This window comes from Bombyx mandarina, chromosome 10, assembly GCF_030267445.1.
Source record: "Bombyx mandarina strain Sakado chromosome 10, ASM3026744v2".
In the NCBI taxonomy this organism is placed as follows: Eukaryota; Metazoa; Arthropoda; class Insecta; order Lepidoptera; family Bombycidae; genus Bombyx; species Bombyx mandarina.
In genome coordinates this window covers 9,123,262-9,142,164 of record NC_143217.1, presented here as the reverse complement: position 1 = coordinate 9,142,164, position 18,903 = coordinate 9,123,262, and the positions used below count along the sequence as shown (strand labels likewise).

General features: G+C 42.5%; 3 protein-coding genes across 10 annotated transcripts in view; 1 reads left to right on the top strand and 2 right to left on the bottom strand.

Moving 5' to 3' along the window:
* LOC114244325 (phosphatase and actin regulator 2) overlaps nucleotides 1–18,692 on the bottom strand; it is a 69,038-nt gene extending 50,346 nt beyond the window's left edge. For 4 of the 8 annotated variants that reach the window (XM_028176082.2, XM_028176083.2, XM_028176085.2 and 1 more), the window contains exons 1-2: nucleotides 18,207–18,692; nucleotides 4,229–4,327 (exon numbers count right to left, since the gene is read on the bottom strand). In XM_028176082.2, the coding sequence (XP_028031883.2) occupies nucleotides 4,229–4,327; nucleotides 18,207–18,294 (187 nt within the window). In that variant the 5' untranslated portion in view covers nucleotides 18,295–18,692. Of the gene's footprint in view, nucleotides 1–1,472; nucleotides 1,660–4,228; nucleotides 4,328–6,710; nucleotides 6,801–18,206 lie in introns of those variants that run through there. The other 4 variants (XM_089730611.1, XM_089730613.1, XM_089730610.1 and 1 more) reach the window with 3 other exon arrangements.
* Nucleotides 5,615–6,784, bottom strand: LOC114244326 (uncharacterized). The gene is made up of 2 exons (XM_089730616.1): nucleotides 6,711–6,784; nucleotides 5,615–6,565 (listed from the first exon to the last, which is right to left on the bottom strand). Exon 2 carries the CDS (start codon nucleotides 6,540–6,542, stop codon nucleotides 5,688–5,690), a length of 855 nt encoding a protein of 284 aa, XP_089586742.1. The 5' UTR covers nucleotides 6,543–6,565; nucleotides 6,711–6,784; the 3' UTR covers nucleotides 5,615–5,687.
* On the top strand, nucleotides 8,679–12,273 carry LOC149502213 (uncharacterized). Its single transcript, XM_089730604.1, is given in 2 exon segments — nucleotides 8,679–12,026; nucleotides 12,029–12,273. Coding segments are annotated over 2 exon segments (2,631 nt in total). The 5' UTR covers nucleotides 8,679–9,499; the 3' UTR covers nucleotides 12,133–12,273.
* Nucleotides 18,693–18,903: the final 211 nt, after the last annotated feature.

Sequence of the window (18,903 nt, the reverse complement as noted above, 5' to 3'; positions counted from 1 at the left end):
CGACCGTACTACTGAACCCATTTTTTGACGTAATTCAGTGTAAAAATTGTTTGAAACCTGAGAAAAAATATCGGTTATCGTTCCACTGCTGGATACTACGCCCACGCGATAATAAGTGTATACGCAGCTGAAGCTGTGGTGGTAAATGAATATACCCATTTCTTATTAGTACAGTCGAAATTTGAAAGTTTCTGTGCAGTGTCAAAAAGAACCGTGCTAAGTTTTAACTTAATTGGAATCACGAAGCATGACCGCAGAGACAAATAAACAAACACAAACAAGTAACAAAACAAACGTACAATTTAAACATCACTTTCATTGATCACTACAAAGAGTAAAAGATGTCAAAATCTCAAACGCGGTTAACATCAAAAAGCTTGATTGTGAGTCCGCACAAATAGTTCCACCATTTTAAATCAAATGTGCCGCGAATCATTTATTTGCAGATTAGGAGAACTGTTATACAATACAATTTAGTTTGCGACTTCATGTCGTAAGGTGGGTGACACGCATTCAAGTTATGACAGGTATATCCCAGTAAGCACTTAACACCAGATGGGCCGTGAGCTTGTCTACCTAGCGAAATAAAAAAAAGGGAAAAAACGCTTTAATTCCACTTAATTGAACTAATGCGATTGACGGAGCGAACGTTGTGATCTTAGGCGTGTTAGCCTTTATAATTTATTTATAGATGCCTGTTGTCCTAGAAAATTAGCCGACCATGTTTTCATGCAAAAGTCTGTGTAGCGTATAATATAGGCAACGAAGCCTGAAACGAATTTATGATAGTGTTATTTTCTCTGTATCAGAATCGTATCGTTCACAAAACAAAACAAAAAATGGATTCAAACACACACATTGACATAAACTTGAACTTAAATTAATGTAACTGCACAAAATGCGTTCCGTTTTTAGGAATATAACTGCACGTACTAAACAGCGCATCATCCTATCTAGTTATTGATTTATTTATCCCACTTGGGCTATCCGACGTCCCGGCGCTATCCACAACGAATATAAGTAGATGAAAGCACGTTCATCAAATCTGTATCATAGATTTCGATAATATTAAATCATAATTCGAATATTCACATATTTTATAGCATAAACATCTAGTTTGTTTGTTTCTTAATGATTTATTATACATTGAAAAAAAGAAGTTGCGTTAAAATTTTAATACTAAAGTCTGTACAAAAGAGAGTATTATATGTATGATCCTAATTGAACTTAAGATAAAATAAAAATGGTTGAATTTAGGTCTTATATTTTTTTATAGCCATGTACAGTAGGAAATAATGGCTTATTTCCTGTTTTCAAAAAGATGCAGTTATTTATTACAATTCCAAAGAAACTACTTGTGTATTTCTAAAAGAAAAAAATGCATTCGTTTACAAATAAACTAATTAAAGTGTAACAACAATCCAAAGGCATCATATTCCATGAAATGGCTAAAAATAGAATTATAACCTCACCTCTGGTATAGACGGGGAAGTCTCCATCAGAACGACTGTGTGTAAGCATCGGTCCGTAGCACCGCCACGGCGGCTTTTCACGCAGCGCCCGTGGGCCCTCCACGGCAATTCACCTCTTAGAACCCATCAGCACAGAAGCACAGCACAAAACCCTACATCTATGTAGCACAATCGACGTCGCGTCTAACTCAACTCACGAAAAGTTGCCGATGGCGGCGCCACAGAGGCGAGAACAAGCGGAGGCTGCACGGCGCATCTCATACGCGCATCCCTCATCCTTACATATAGTTAAACCCGGCGTGGAGCTAGGCTCATCGTCCTAATATTATAGTTTATAGACGCATGTATATTTTGTAGATACTTAATATACTTAATGTGCAAGAACTTATTTATTTTATTCCATTGTTTTTAAATTGTAATAAAAGTTCAAATAGATTTCGTAACATAAAAGATATAAATCAATTGGCTTTCACGCTCACTTACTATGAGTTTCCGTATTTTAAGAAATATTTTATAGATATTTGGTTTAGACCTTGATTATTCTAGATTCTTTTTTACGAACTCCTATTATTCAACCTTACTACGACGACGATACGCATTTGGCACAGCGATCATGGTGCTTCTACCCTACCTTGCACAAACAGGTGTTGTATAGAAACAACATCTTCGCAAGAATTAAGTAATCCAATTATCTTCAATTATAAATAGAAGCTCTTGACACAAATCTCTTCGGGTGTTGCGATTTTGATTTCGAATCCACAATATTTTGTGCAACAGTTCTGCTGTAAAGTTTTACTTCTATCCTATCCTATTTTTCCACTATTTATTTTCATTTACATTTTTTTTCTTTATTTTTTATTGCTTAGATGTGTTTATTTTTTATTGCTTAGATGTGTTTATTTTTTATTGCTTAGATGTGTGTGTGGTTACTGGAGCCCATAAACATCTACAACGTAAATTTTTTTTTTTATTGCATAGCTGTGTGGACGAGCTCACAGCCCACCTGATGTTAAGTGGTTACTGGAGCCCATAGACATCTACAACGTAAATGCGCCACACACCTTGAGATATAGTTCTAAGGTCTCAGTATAGTCACAACGGCTGCCCCACCCTTCAAACCGAAACGCATTACTGCTTCACGGCAGAAATAGGCAAGGCGGTGGTACCTACCCGCGCGGACTCACAAGAGGTCCTACCACCAGTTAAATATTCGTCTAATATTCGTCTGTGCAGCATAAAGACCCTCATTTGTCTTATAATAGGTTGGAGAAAAGTCTTTTCGCATTATAGTATGAACTTGTAATAAAACCTCTGGCTATTTGTAGCTGGCTGGTTTTGGTATCATTAAAAGTTTAAATTTTAAAGAAGATAATTCCAAACTCAAATTAGGAAAATGTGTGATTTTTATTTATTTTCGTACTGTCAAGATGAAATTCGATACATTTTAAAAAGTTGCTACAAAAAAGGTAAAAATGCAAAGCCAGCCGCGAAAAAAATGTGCGATGTTTGTGGACCTAGTGCAGTGTCTGTGAGAGTAGCACAAATTTAGTTTGAGCGTTTTCAATCCGGAAATTTTGATGTCAAAGATGCAGGTCACTTTGGCCGCCCTATTACGGATAAAATGGATGTAATTTTTGAAGAAGTAGAACAAGATCGGCATATCAGTAGTTACGACGTAGCTGAAGAACGTGGAATTGACCACAAAGCAGTTTTGGCGCTTTTGAAAAAAACTGGGTACACAAAAAACCTCGATATTTGGGTACCTCACGAGCTCACTGAAAGAATCCTAATGAACCGTATACTCATTTGTGATTCATTATTGCGACGTAATGAAACCGAACCATTTTTGAAGAAGCTGATAACTGGTGATGAAAATTGGATCACGTACGACAAGAACTTGCGAAAAAGGTCGTGGTCAAAGGTCAGTCAGGCTTCAGAGACTGTGGCGGATGTTCATTTTAAGCTGTTATCACCAGGCAGGACCATCGATTCTGAACTCTACTGCGAACAACCGATGAGATTAAAGAAAGAAGTTGAGAGAAAGCGACCGGAATTAATCAACAGAAGGGGTGTGGTTTTTCTACATAATAACGCTAGACCTCACACATCTTTACCCACTCAGCAAAAATTAAGAGAGCTTGGCTGAGAGGTGTTAATGCACCCGCCGTATAGTCCTGACCTTGCATCTTCAGATTTCCACCTGTTTCGGTCTCTTCAGAATTCTTTAGGCAGTGTCACGTTAACATCACGAGCGGATTGCCAAAGCCAATTGTTGCGGTATATTGATGAGAAGCCCCAAAATTTCTATAGCAATGGGATCATGATCAAGATGGCAAAAAATTATCGAACAAAATGGTACCTATATACTTTAGTTAAATATAAGTAAACTATATTAAAAAATGTTGTGAATTTTCTTAAAAAATGCGAAGAAACTTTTTTCCCAACCCATCACATAGTTACATACGGATGCCTCTATTTTCAATACCAAATTTAGCAAAATTTCGATTCCTCCGCGTGATCTATCGACATTCTTCCAAATTCAGTAGCCATCAATCAGTACGCCTAGGTTGGGCCAGTTTGATCTAAGATCATCCAGCTGACTGAGTAAATTTCGGAGTTTTTGTTTCATTTCGAATCCTGACTTGTGATTGAAACACTTCATTCTTCTATAGTTTTAACATTGGTTTCTTACAAGGGCGTTTCATGTTCGTGGCGTTGATTCACGATAGGTAACTGACTAGGTTATATCTACTCACCCAGATCGCCATTCGTCATAGTCGAGTCAAAAGGTATTGATAAATGTCGACCGCCTTTTCCAACAGGTGCCATTTTGAAAGCTTTTTCCTCATCTTCATCTAAATAAAACGAAATGAAAATGTAAACAAATTATAGAAAAAAAAAACTTACGTCCTTAGTTGGAAAAATAATAGACGTGTGCTAAGCTTTAATGTAACTTAAAGGATTTGAGCGAGACGATCCTTAAATTAGCAAATGATAGTAATATCTAGTAGTCGTATTTTCTACAGAATACTTCCACTTAAGTATTACTACTTTGATTTACTCTCACTGATTTTAATCTAAGGTATACTATTCTCGAGGAGTTCTAAAATTTAATTAATAAGTAATCACTAATAACCATTAAAATTGGAGATCAAATATATGACGTACATTTAATTACCATGTAACCTCTACTAGACTGTAACTTTTTGGCTCATCTAGGCTAGTATAGAATCCATGTACGTTTTAAGTAATACTAATAAAAAATCCATCATGCAATACACACGAGACTTGGAAATCATGTTTCAAATTGGACAGTAACATTCTTGTGTTGTCAACTCCTCATTTCATTTTTTATCATTCATTTGATATTTTTTATCAAGGTTAAATCTGGGCTATGTATTCTGTCTCTTAACATTTTTTTACTACAAAATTAAATAAAATCTATAATACAAAGGGCAAAATTTTGTTTAATCGACACAATTTTGAGTAATTTAAAAAATAAACCTTTTTCTTTCTATGACTTTCAATGCAACTATATTTTATAAAAATATAGTTCAAGCAAATATTCAAGCACATTAGTTTTTATTTAAAATGAAGTCGTAATACTATTGTAATACTATAAATTACTGGTGGTAGGACCTCTTGTGAGTCCGCACAGGTAGGTACCACCACCCCACCTATTTCTGCTGTGAAACAGTAATGCATTTCGGTTTAAAGGGTGGGGCAGACATTGTAACTATACTGAGACCTTAGAACTTATATTTCAAGGTGGGTAGCGCATTTACGTTGTAGATGTCCATGGGCTCCAGTAACCACTTAACACCAGGTGGGCTGTGAGCTAATCCACCCATCTAAGCAATGAAAATAAATAAATTATTTAGCATAGTGTTTATCTTTTTATGGAAGCATCTGAAAATCTTTACGATACATATTATTCATTTATTTTTGTCTGTGGTAAAACTAAAGTAAATTTTGCTTGCTTGGTAATGTTAGCTAAGCCGTAACATTGTGTTCTATTCATCAAATTATATAATATATTAGTTGTATTTTTATAATTTATCTTCAGGATAACATTTATTTGTATAGTACTTATTATGCATTTGATGTAATAAAGTAAAAAGTGAAGAAATAAAAAAAAAGCATTTTGTTGTATTTATTTCCATTTAGAAGATTTATTTTTGAACTGATGTAATAATCTAGCATCATTCTATTAATTTATATTGTATCCCACAAGGGATTATTTACATATCCAAGAACATGGGGATAGTCCCTATAATCGTGAACAGTTTCTGACATTTGACGCACAACCTGTGCTCTATGATTACATTCATAAATATATTTTTCTACATACTGTTTCTTCCAATCTTTATTTTCTAGCTGTGGATCTTTTTTATAGTCTCTTTTATACAATTCATGCCATAAACAATTGTCATCTATCATTGTTTTTAGTGCATTACACGTTTTGCAGAGACTTAAAATGTCCTCAACTGGTAAATTCAACAATATCTTCCATAAAATTTCTTCTGGTATTCCCACTAAGCTTGCACTAGGGTAACCATAATATTTAAGAATGCTGCTCTTTACGGGAGATATAATATTATTCTTAACAGTATGAGCAAAATTTTTTAAGTCACGAAACATAGATGGAACATTTTCTACAGTACTTGATACAACATATTGAGTGATACGTAAACATGTAGAATGGGTCTCCATTTTTAAGCTTTTGAGGATAGCATTTATAATGGCTGTGTCCCCTAAAGGTGTCATAACAACTGTAATGGGTATGTTTTGAAAACCACGCATAGCAAAGCAAGTTTCATTTGGACCATCCGCAGATTTAAAAAACAGTTCACAATGATAATTTTCAGGAGGAATATTGTCTTTAGTACCGCCACTATCGTTTAAATGAATTAAATTATTCTCAATCAACATTGCTGTTAATAATCCACACAAAATGTCTATTTTCTCAATTGGTTTAGATTTTTTCCTTTCTAGAATACTTTTAATTATATTTTCCAATAATTTCGGCACTTTCTCAGTAGTACTTTCTTCAATCATTAAATCCATCATTAAGCTTCCGTTTACTTCGGTATCTGTTTGGTATTAGCAAAGAGTATATAATCACTACGTTAGGTATTAGTACAAATAAATGATTTTATATTTTGGGTATAATGTGCCAAATTGATGATAATTTTAGTATTTTTTCAATACCAAGGAGGATTCTATTATTATACCTACCAAATACTACCAATATAACATAAAAAATTAGAAAAACAACAATACTAGTTCTAAAGGACTGCAATCAGACTCAAAATCAAATTTGACGTTGGGCCATATATGACATTGACATTACATAATGCCGAATCATTGTTGCCAATATTCGCTTGGGGCTAAAATTGAGCATTGTTCTTATAAATTTATATAAAAAAAATTTAAAAGAGATTTTAACAATATTTATGTAGGCAAAAAATATTTTTACTAACAAAATATAAATCTGGTTAAGACTAGGTGATAACATCTGTTTAACAAAGGATATTTATTTTTGACGTAAAGTCCATACGTTTTTACTATTACGCTACTATTACGTACGTTTATACGTATTTTGCTAATACAATCAAGTCTATCATTGTGTCATGTGAAGCATTAACTTTTTTTATAGAAATAGCTTTTTAATATCTTCTGAATATCAATTATTTTATATATGTACAACATATTCAATGGATAGCACAAAAACTTTAGTTATACGTTTAATTATAAGTTTAGTTATTAGTTATAGCATACACTTTCTAATCATGTGTACGCTTTTATTAAAGCTGAATAAAACGTAATTTAGAATATTTACAGGGGCGCTTGGGTGAATTCTACGAGTTAAAATTTATAAAGTCATGCGTAAATTGATAAATTTTAACTCCGATTAAAAGTTTCGAATGAATACCGATTGATAAAATAACTCCAGATACTTTATCAAAATTCCATTTAAAAAATTGAAACAATCTTGTCAAAAAATATTATTATACCACATATCGGAGACTTTTGAGCTCAAGGGCCAAGGTGGATAGAATTCACGTAGTAATGTCTACAGGCTCAACAATAAGAAAAGAGGCAAAGAAATGCATTTAGTATTCGTCCCTCAAAATTATTCAAAAAATTAACATATCAAGTGAATTTGCCACGAATAGTGTTGTCATCTAAAGGAATTAAGGAGAAACTATTACTTCAGACTGCAAAAAGTTGCTCGGATTATTTAGGCAACTTTAAAGGTTACTGGCAGTTCCTCTCTTGTCCAGCAAGATCGCAAGCCACTAGAAGTCACTGTACACAGTAGTATCAAGTGAAAATAATAGAAAATACTTGGCGTCAGGCGTCAAGCAGTACGATGACAAAATAGTGAAGAGGCGGGCGAGGCGATGTTACCAGCCCATCAGTTCATCGTAGAACTCATCATAATAATACCTTTAGAACAAAGGTGAAAGTGTCATTGGCAGTGGTCGGAGTAGGTAGATTGATTTTATATACTTGCGTCCAGATATTATGATATGGGTTTGCCATTTTATCCGTAATGATTTTTTTTAATTAAAAAGAAATATTTTTGATCCTCATCGGATACAATTTCCATACTTATGAGATAAAGTAACAAAAAGCCCTGTCTAAGTTTTGTCTCATACTGACAAGCGTCATTTCTAATTCAACAAAAAGGGACAAAATACGGTATAACTATTCTAAGGTGTTTTTGTATAAAATAATATACTGATTTTTTTCACCATTAGCTAGCACTGGTAGCGTAGATTAATATTATTAATACGTTTTTCACCTAAAACACAGATTCATGCTAATTTCAAAATTCTGGAACAAATATCACAATAAATATGAAGTTTCGGTATTTTGGAGGTATATCCATATTATCCTCTACGTTTGATGTCAACGACCTTAAATCAATAAAAAATCAATCTACCTACTCCGACCTCTAGTCATTGGCTATAGACTACAAAGGCTGTCAATAGAAAGAATTATACGAGACAAGCCAATAGCCAATACCTAGTTATTTGTTCACAAATAATATTATTTAATTGTTTATTGAACAATTAAATGATATTGGGTTTTTAGATTAGCAAAAATATTTGAAGACTGGTCCAAACCCCTCGTTCAAATTTACCCCTCAACATAGTCTCGTGCTTAGGGTGGTTTTCGAACTAAACATTAATAATTGTTCGCGACGGACATAAATAAATGCAGCTTAATAGATATTGTTCGCGACGAACATTGATAGTTTAATAGATAAATAGTTAAATAGAGATATGTTCGCAAAGTACAGCGAGATTTAATAGATAAATAGTTAGAATAGAAAATATAGTCATAGGTTGGCTGTAAAATAATAGAAATGTCCGTAACAAATAAATAGATAATATGTTAAAAATAGGTTAACATAAATAGAGAACGATGTAAATAGAAATAAGTAATTTGTAAATATTTGTTTGAAAATAAAGATTGGTCCTCGTGGTCTTTAATTTGGCGTGGGAACGCAGGAGCGAGTCACAATACGGGCAACTAATAGAGCGACTAGGCAAAACAATAGGCGAGCGAGGCGGCCGAGAGAACAATAGACGCCCACCGTGCTCGGACTCATAATAGCGCTGGCCGAGTGCGTGTGGGCGACCATAAATAAGGGGCCTACCTCGCTGCAAATTCAGTTCGAGACAGCGAGCCGACGAGTCAAGACCTCTCCGGAAGAAGAGGAGAGCGCCAACCGAACAAGAAAAGACTCGCTCCTACGCCCTGCGCCGGTCAAGCCACGAGGACCGTGTGAACGCCATACTTGAAGCCTTCGTTATTTTCCTCGAACCAATCCCAGCACCCGTTCCGCGACAGCCACTGCGGCAATACTCGAGCCACCACGTTTCAACGAGTAAGAAGTCTAAAAATCACACGTGGTGGCCGAAACCTGAGCGGTGGCCGTCCGGAATATTGGTCCTTCGAGCCGGATCCATTTGAGGAAGATCGAAGAAAATTGAAGATTGAAGATTGAAGAAATGGTGCTCACACGGTCCGAGAAGATGAGGTCGTCGCGCCTTGACCGGCCCGGCAACGAAGCTGTCTCGGGCTCAACATCGCAAGACGCACAGCAACGAGCTGTGACGGCCGCGCCGCGTTCGGGAGTGACGCAGGGACCGCCACCGTTGGCGGCAACCTCCTCCCAGTCAACCGCGCCGCGTTCGGGAGTGACGCAGGGACCGCCACCGATGGCGGCACCCTCCTCCCAAGTGGAAAAGTGTCCGGGAGTGCCGCGGGGCTCACAAGCGATGCCCCCCTCCCGCCAAATATTGCCTACGCAATACTCGCCGGCGTCGCCAACGGGACCGAACAGCGGGGTCTGTCGTCGAGTGGTCAGACCTCCCAGCACCGCGACACCGGCAACAACTTCAGGCGACGCAGCAACGAAGAGCGTCGTATCCGCGAGCCAGAACAGAAAAGAGTCAGCGCTCACGGCCAATCCAATTGTACACGGGTCCCACATCACGGACGCCGCTGCCAAAATCTCGACGACAGAAGAAGGCTCCACACTCCGCGACGGGATGGCGCCACCAGTACGAGGATCTTCAAGAAAGTCGAGTCAACAGTCACAACGGCTGTTGCTTATGGCGCGCCTCAAAGAAGAGCATCTCCGCGCCAAGGAAGAACAAGCCCGACTCCAAGCAGAGCTCGCCGCCGCCCGCATCTCAACATTAGAAGCCGAAGCGCTCGTTGAAGAGGAGGAAGATGCGCGCACAACACTCACGGAGGACGAGAACGAGCAATCACAGCGCATCGATACATGGCTCAGTCAACAACAATCGATCGCGCTACACGGAGTCGAAGAAAGAGTAATGCAGCCAACACATGGATCACCAGCCACCATCGAGCAACCGCAACTGGAACTTCCCGCACCAATAGAACAGCTGAAGCTACCGGCCCCTGCCGCGGCACCGATTGCCGTACCTGTCGCACCGAAGAGCGACATCGCCGAACTAGCAGCTGCCATCGCGACGGCCGCCCGCCAAGCCAGGCCCGGACCATCGCATCGGTACTACGGGGAGCTTCCAGTGTACAGTGGATCGCACCAAGAATGGCTCTCCTTCAAGGTCGCCTACGCCGAATCAGCGGACAGCTTCAGCGCCGCAGAGAATACTGCGAGACTTCGGCGTACGTTGAGAGGAAGAGCAAGAGAAGCGGTCGAAAACTTGTTGCTGCATTACACCGAGCCCGCCGAGATCATGCGGACTCTAGAATCGCGCTTCGGACGTCCAGAAGCAATCGCCGCAACGGAGCTGGAACGACTGCGCGCGCTGCCACGCTGCACGGACACACCGAGGGACATCTGCGTATTCGCGAATAAGGTGAACAACGTCGTCGCCGCTCTGAGGGCCCTCGACCGCGTACATTATATGTACAACCCGGAGCTCACCAACATCACATCAGAGAAACTGCCGTCCACTCTACGCCACCGCTGGTTCGAATTCTCAGCGACTCAACCGGCGGGAGAACCGGACCTCGTCAAGCTGTCGCGCTTCTTACAGCGCGAGGCGGACCTGTGCAGCCCATACGCACAGCCGGAACAAGAGACGAGAGTGGAGAACACCAGCGGTCGGCGGAAGATGGTGAACATGCCCCAGAGGACGCACACCACGCTAGCGAAGGAAGAGAGGAAATGCGTAGCATGTCAGAAGCCGGGGCACATCCCACAAGATTGTCCCGAATTCAAGAGAGCAGCCGTCAGCGAGCGCTGGGATACGGCGAAGCGCGAAAATTTGTGTTTCCGGTGCCTACGGTTCCGGTCCCGGGGACACGCGTGTAAAAAGAAGAAGTGCGGCGTCGACAGCTGTGAACGCACGCACCACGAGCTGTTGCATAAGAAACCAGCATGGCAGAAGCCGAAGGAAAAAGAAGAGGCGGTCACCTCGACGTGGGCCGCAAGGAGTGCGACAGCCTACCTAAAGATGGCGCCAATTACTGTCATCGGACCGGCGGGAGAAGCAGATACATGGGCCCTGCTGGACGACGGGTCAACGATCTCGCTGATTGACGAAGACTTCGCGAGACGAGTGGGCGCCAAAGGACCGATCGAACCCCTCTTCATCACTGCCATCGGCGACAATAAGATAGACGCAACACGCTCACGACGCGTCCCGCTGAAGCTATGCGGACGCACGGGGGAACCGCAAGAACTGAATCTACGGACAGTCAACGGCTTAAAATTAACACCACAGCGACTGAACGTCGAAGTCCTCGCGTCGTGCCATCACCTCACCGACCTCCGGCATCACTTCAAAACGAGCTACGCCTCGCCGAAGATCCTGATCGGCCAAGACAACTGGCACCTGCTGGTGACGGAGGAGATGCGGACGGGACGACGCGATCAACTAGTGGCGTCTCGTACTCCGCTCGGGTGGGTCGTGCACGGAGCACACCCGGGAGGCAAGAGACAGCGCGTCAACTTCGTGGCACACGCGACGACGGCCGACGCGAACATGGACGAAGCCCTCAGGCACTACTTCGCGATCGAGGGACTCACCGTCGCCGCCAAGACGCCGAAGAACGACCCAGACGAGCGCGCGCTGAAGATCCTGCGAGAGACCACTCAACAGCGACCCGACGGCCGCTACGAGACCGCACTGCTGTGGCGTGAGGAGGGCCTGAAGATGCCCAACAATTTTGAAGCCGCGCTGAATCGCCTGACGTCCGTAGAGAAGAAACTGGAGAAGGATCCAAATTTGAAAGAGCGCTACAAGCAACAAATGGACGCACTGGTAGCGAAAGGATACGCCGAAGTAGCTCCGTCAACGGGGACGAAGGACCGAACCTGGTACCTGCCACACTTCGGCGTAACACATCCCATGAAGCCGGACAAGATTCGCATCGTGCACGATGCCGCTGCGAAGACCAGGGGGAAGAGCCTTAACGACTTCCTGCTCACCGGCCCGGACCTGCTGCAGTCGCTGCCCGGAGTGATGATGCGCTTCAGGCAGCACGCCGTCGCAGTCTCAGCGGACATCACAGAGATGTTCATGCAAATAGGCGTCCGAAGCAAGGACCGCGACGCGCTCCGGTACTTGTGGAGGGAGGACCCTTCACAGGAGCCTACAGAGTACCGGATGAAATCTATAATCTTTGGCGCGACAAGCTCACCCGCGACCGCCATCTACGTGAAGAACGCCAACGCGGAGAAGTACCGACTGCAGTACCCGGACGCCGCCGACGCAATCGTACGCAACCACTATATGGACGATTACCTGGGAAGTTACCGGACAAGCGAAGACGCGATCAGGATCGCAAATGAGGTGAGGGCAGTACACCGGCAAGGCCATTTCGAGTTACGCAAATGGACCTCGAACAACGAGGAGGTACGGTGCCACATGACCGACGAGGCCCCACCTACAAGTGTGACGCTGTCCGATGGAACGGAAATAGAACGAGTACTAGGCCTGGTGTGGAGACCTGCTGAAGACGTCCTCGCCTTCAATCTGGACATGGCGCGAATCCCAAAGGAAGTCTTGGAGAGCAGCGCGCCTACGAAGAGACAGGCTCTGCGAATAATGATGTCCGTCTACGATCCCCAAGGCATCGCATCACCAGTCACTGTCGGAGCGAAGAAGATCCTGCAAGAGACGTGGCGCCGAGGGACGGCGTGGGACTCCCCCCTCGATGAAGACCTCTGCGCGATGTGGAGAGAGTGGATCGACCACTTAAGACGCCTGCGCGACGTCTCAGTGCCGCGCTGCTATCCCGGCTACTCAGACGCCGCCAACCTCCAGCTCCACACATACGTAGACGCCAGTGAGTCCGCCTACGCCGCCGCGTTATACTGGCGCGCCGAAATGCCCGACGGGGAGATCAGGACCTCCCTCGTACTCGCCAAAGCCCGAGTCGCGCCCTTGAAACTCACCTCGATACCGCGCCTCGAGCTACAAGCTGCCGTGATGGGCAGCCGCATGGCCGCGGCTGTCACAGAGGAACACGACAGAAAACCAGACGCGAGAGTGTTCTGGACAGACAGCGCCACCGTACTGACCTGGCTACGAACGGGGTCGAGGTCGTATCGACCGTTCGTCGCTCACCGCATTGCAGCGATAGAAGAGGACAGCACTGTGGAGGAATGGCGCTGGGTCCCCACGAAGGAAAATGTCGCCGACGACGCCACTAGAGAACTACCCGTCGGCTTTGAAAGAAACCACCGCTGGTTCATAGGCCCGGAATACCTAAGACGGCATCCGGATGATTGGCCCGTACAACGGACTGCAAAAAGGGCAGAAGAGACGGGCGAAGAGAAGTGTGCAACGCTCGCCGTGAGCAGAGAGAGCCTCGGCGAAGCGATCCCGGACCCAAGACGCTTCTCCAAGTGGGAGAAGTACCTGCGTACAACGGGGCGAATACTGCAATTCGTCGACCTATGCCGCAGAAGTCGCGAGCGCACTCATTACAAGAGGACCAGACGGAACCCGCGTTCGGACCCGACGTGGGAGAAGAATAGAAAAAAGACGACTTCGAAGACCCCGCTGAACACACCGCGGACGCCAGAGCAAGCAGTCATTCAATGGAAGACTTTAGACGCCGACACGCTTCGACGCGCCGAGACGCTCATTTGGCAACAGAGCCAGCGGGCGGCCTTCGAGGAAGAGATTTTGACGCTCCAACGAGGGAAACAAGTATCCCCAGCGAGCCGACTGCGAAACTTGTCCGTAACTTACACGGACGGGATATTGAGAATAAACGGACGCATCGGCAACATAGAGGGAACTGACGTCATCACCTCGCCTCTCGTGCTAGACGGATCCCGACGCGAAACGAGACTCATGATAGACTTCATTCATAGAAAGATGCACCACGCCGGAACCGAAGCTACGATCGCCGAGTGCCGACAGTCGTACTGGGTCTTACGCCTACGCCCAGTGACACGGAGCGTAATCCACAACTGCCTTCCGTGTCGTATCCGCAAGGACACACCACCGCGTCCAGCCACGGGCGATCACCCACCGAGCAGACTGGCACACCATCGGCGACCATTTACATACGTGGGCCTCGATTACTTCGGGCCCTATCAAGTTACCACCGGCAGAAGCACCCAGAAGCACTACGTGGCCATCTTCACATGTCTCACTACGCGTGCGGTGCATTTAGAACCGGCAGCGAGCCTCAGCACGGACTCAGCAGTGATGGCACTCCGGCGCATGATCGCGCGCCGGGGAGCTCCGACGGAAATATGGAGCGACAACGGCACCAATTTACGGGGTGCCAACAAGGAGCTGCGCCAAGCTTTGGACAAGGCGACCGAGCATGAAGCGAGCCTAAGGCTTATACAATGGCGCTTCATCCCACCGGGTGCGCCTTTCATGGGCGGCGCCTGGGAGAGAATGGTGCGGGCGGTAAAGGCCGCGCTCTCGGCCACGGAACAGCCGAGGCACCCGACGCCCGAAACATTTCACACTCTGCTAGCTGAAGCAGAATTCACCGTGAACAGCCGACCTCTCACTCACGTATCGGTGAGCGCCGACGATCCCGACCCTCTGACGCCGAACCACTTCCTGCTGGGAGGCCCGGCGCGAGTCCCCGTGCCGGGCAAATTTGACGACGCCGACCTCATAGGGCGCGCACACTGGCGCGCAGCACAACGTCTGGCAGATGTGTTCTGGAGTCGCTGGCTCCGGGAGTACCTGCCCGACCTGCAGAACCGGCGGGAGCCCCACAGCCGCGGGCCCGCCCTGAAGATAGGCGACGTCGTGATAATAGCAGACGGAACGCTCCCACGGAACACCTGGCCACGTGGGATCATCCAGGAGGTTTACCCGGGGGCCGACGGCATCACTCGAGTGGTCGACGTGCGCACCGCCGGCGGTATCCTGCGACGCCCGGCAAAGAAGATCATCGTGCTGCCCACGATGCCCGCCGCTCACCAAGGAGGATGCAGCGACGTGAACGACGCTGCACGGCGGGAGGATGTTCGCGACGGACATAAATAAATGCAGCTTAATAGATATTGTTCGCGACGAACATTGATAGTTTAATAGATAAATAGTTAAATAGAGATATGTTCGCAAAGTACAGCGAGATTTAATAGATAAATAGTTAGAATAGAAAATATAGTCATAGGTTGGCTGTAAAATAATAGAAATGTCCGTAACAAATAAATAGATAATATGTTAAAAATAGGTTAACATAAATAGAGAACGATGTAAATAGAAATAAGTAATTTGTAAATATTTGTTTGAAAATAAAGATTGGTCCTCGTGGTCTTTAATTTGGCGTGGGAACGCAGGAGCGAGTCACAATACGGGCAACTAATAGAGCGACTAGGCAAAACAATAGGCGAGCGAGGCGGCCGAGAGAACAATAGACGCCCACCGTGCTCGGACTCATAATAGCGCTGGCCGAGTGCGTGTGGGCGACCATAAATAAGGGGCCTACCTCGCTGCAAATTCAGTTCGAGACAGCGAGCCGACGAGTCAAGACCTCTCCGGAAGAAGAGGAGAGCGCCAACCGAACAAGAAAAGACTCGCTCCTACGCCCTGCGCCGGTCAAGCCACGAGGACCGTGTGAACGCCATACTTGAAGCCTTCGTTATTTTCCTCGAACCAATCCCAGCACCCGTTCCGCGACAGCCACTGCGGCAATACTCGAGCCACCACGTTTCAACGAGTAAGAAGTCTAAAAATCACACGTGGTGGCCGAAACCTGAGCGGTGGCCGTCCGGAATAATAATTAAATTAGGTAATTTGTGATCATGAAAGCTAAATAATTCGTAAAATCTGAAATAATACAAAGACAATTAAAGAGGCGAGAATAATCTCTACAGTAGTTTTAATTAAAATTGGCTATTGGCTAGAATCTTTGTTACTTTACTTATAGTATTACTTTGGTTACATTAGCATTGAATATATTTGAAGTATCTAATTTGTGTAAAACATGACATAGCTAATATTAACTGCAATTTAATATGATGGGAATGTTTCTTCAATTTAATAGATACGGTCATCATACGATTGCATTATTTTGTTATTTCACTATATTGGTGAAGTTGGCACCCCTGGTATTAAGTGACCTTTAAACATCACAACATGAATGCGGTCATCCACCCTGAACATGAGATAATTTTCATTTGATGGTCTTGTTGTCCCATCTTTCATGGAACAACAAGACATCTCTCATTTAATCTTCTCTCTCTCAAGATCATCTTCATTTATGGTTCATTGAGAGATCACTATGAGTATGAATAATTATAACTACTACTATCATTTTAACAGTAAATGGTGAGTATTGTTAATTTTATATGATTGGCATATATTGTTTATAAAGATATAGCATATATTGTCTACATATTGACATCGTCGTGGCCTAAAGAACAAGACGCCTGGTGCATTCGTATCGAGCGATGCGATTGTGGCGGCGTTCGAATTCCACAGGCGGGTACCAATTTTTCTAATGAAATACGTACTTAACAAATGTTCATGATTGACTTCCACGGTAAAGGCATAACATCATATAATAGAAATGAAACCCGCAAAATTATAACTTACGGATAAGTACCACGACCCTGCGTATTTCTGCCGTGAAGCAGTAATGCGTTTCGGTTTGAAGGGTGGGGCAGCCGTTGCAGCTATGCTGAGACCTTGGAATTCATATCTCAAGGTGGGTGGTGCATTTACATAGTAGATGTCTATGGGCTCCAGTGACCACTTAACACCATGAGGGCTGTGAGCTCGTCCACGCATCTAAGCAATAAAAAACAAAAAAAGCAGAAACTTTGTTAAAAAACCACTAGATTTATGTGAGTTGTTACCTATTGTGCCTGTGGCCTTGTAGAGACCACCAACGCCATCTAGTTTATATTTACTAACTTTGATTAATATGATAGGTTTTTAGAACTTAAAATATCCATCCAGTTCTGCAGCTAAACATACCACTGCTGGATTCAGGTAATAGGTAAGATGCATTATGTAATAATTGTAAAGAACATTGTGTACTTAACACATTTGTCCTGATTAGTTGTGTGCACTACTTATGTTACAAGCCAAATTTTTTACTAGTTGTTATTTATTGTGTATCTTTTCTTTTTAACATGTAATGTGTATTTTATGCCCAATATATAAATAAATACATAGACATTGTGTGTTACAGGTCAATTAAGTATAAAAATATTTTAATATTTTGTTTGTTTAGCTTTTGTTGATTTAAGTTTTCAGCTAACCTTAAACATTAATCTCTTTTTTGTTAAGCATTACTTCACACATTATAATATTGAACATTTATTCACTGTACAAAACTTATTACTTTCATGTATTATATTTTAGTACAGAGTAATTTTGATGGTTTAAATGTGACATTCTTAAAAACCAAATCAATGAAAATTAATAAAGGCTATATTGCTGTTTTTGATGATATTGAAAAACCTTTTAAGGATATTAAACAATATAAAACACTGTGGTGTGTGTGTACAATACTTCACTATAACGTTAGTAGGTTGATTAAAATGATTTGCTTTAATTTAAACAATAGTAAATCAATAGCATTTAATAAAGGTATATTATTTATGCATATTCTAACGATACATACAGTAAGTTTTGTAATATTGTGTTCTGCTGAATGCAAATTTTGTTTCAAAGTTATTTCATTTTGAAGGTTTCAGGTTAAGTACAAGAGTTAAAGACGTTCTAAATTCCATAACAACAATAAAATTTTCAGAAATCAAGTATACAGGTGTTTGCTTACCAAAGTTATCATTGTTTCCCTTCTTATTAATGTTCTTCAATGAACCATCAAAGTTGTAATCCGAACTTTTATCATTGTCACTAGCCATTTAAAAATTGTATCTCTATAGTTAACGTAATTTTTAATATCACATTTATGATTTATCTCGAACATAAAAACTTTATAACGCAGTCTTGAAGAAAGTTATTTCCATTAAAACTAATGCTAAACTAATTACATACTCGACAGATAGTACATGTTTACACCCTCAAATCACAAATGCGTTCAAATTACATTCATTCTACTTCTATGAATTATTTCATGGTAAACTATTAGTTTATTAAAATTAGGTAGCTCGTTGCTGTTTTGTATTATGTGCAAAGCAATAATGGTCCCGCAAACAGCGTTTGATGTAAATAATGCAAATATTCTTTTTAATTTCGACTTAGTACAAGTAATATCAATCAGTTATTGTTTTCGAACGTTTTTTCATAATGTCAATCTAAGCATTCTTTACTCTTTGATCAAAAATCTACAGCTTGAGCTTATAGTCGCTGATCTCTGACACCGTCCTGCCTGACATTCAAGACAATCCTGTGCTTGAAATAAATTTCAGAATAATTATCTAGAGTGTATTAAGTACCGTACCTTATTAATGGAGATTTCTCTAGCATAAAATAAATATTTACATGAAGGCAATACAAGATGTACATGCCTG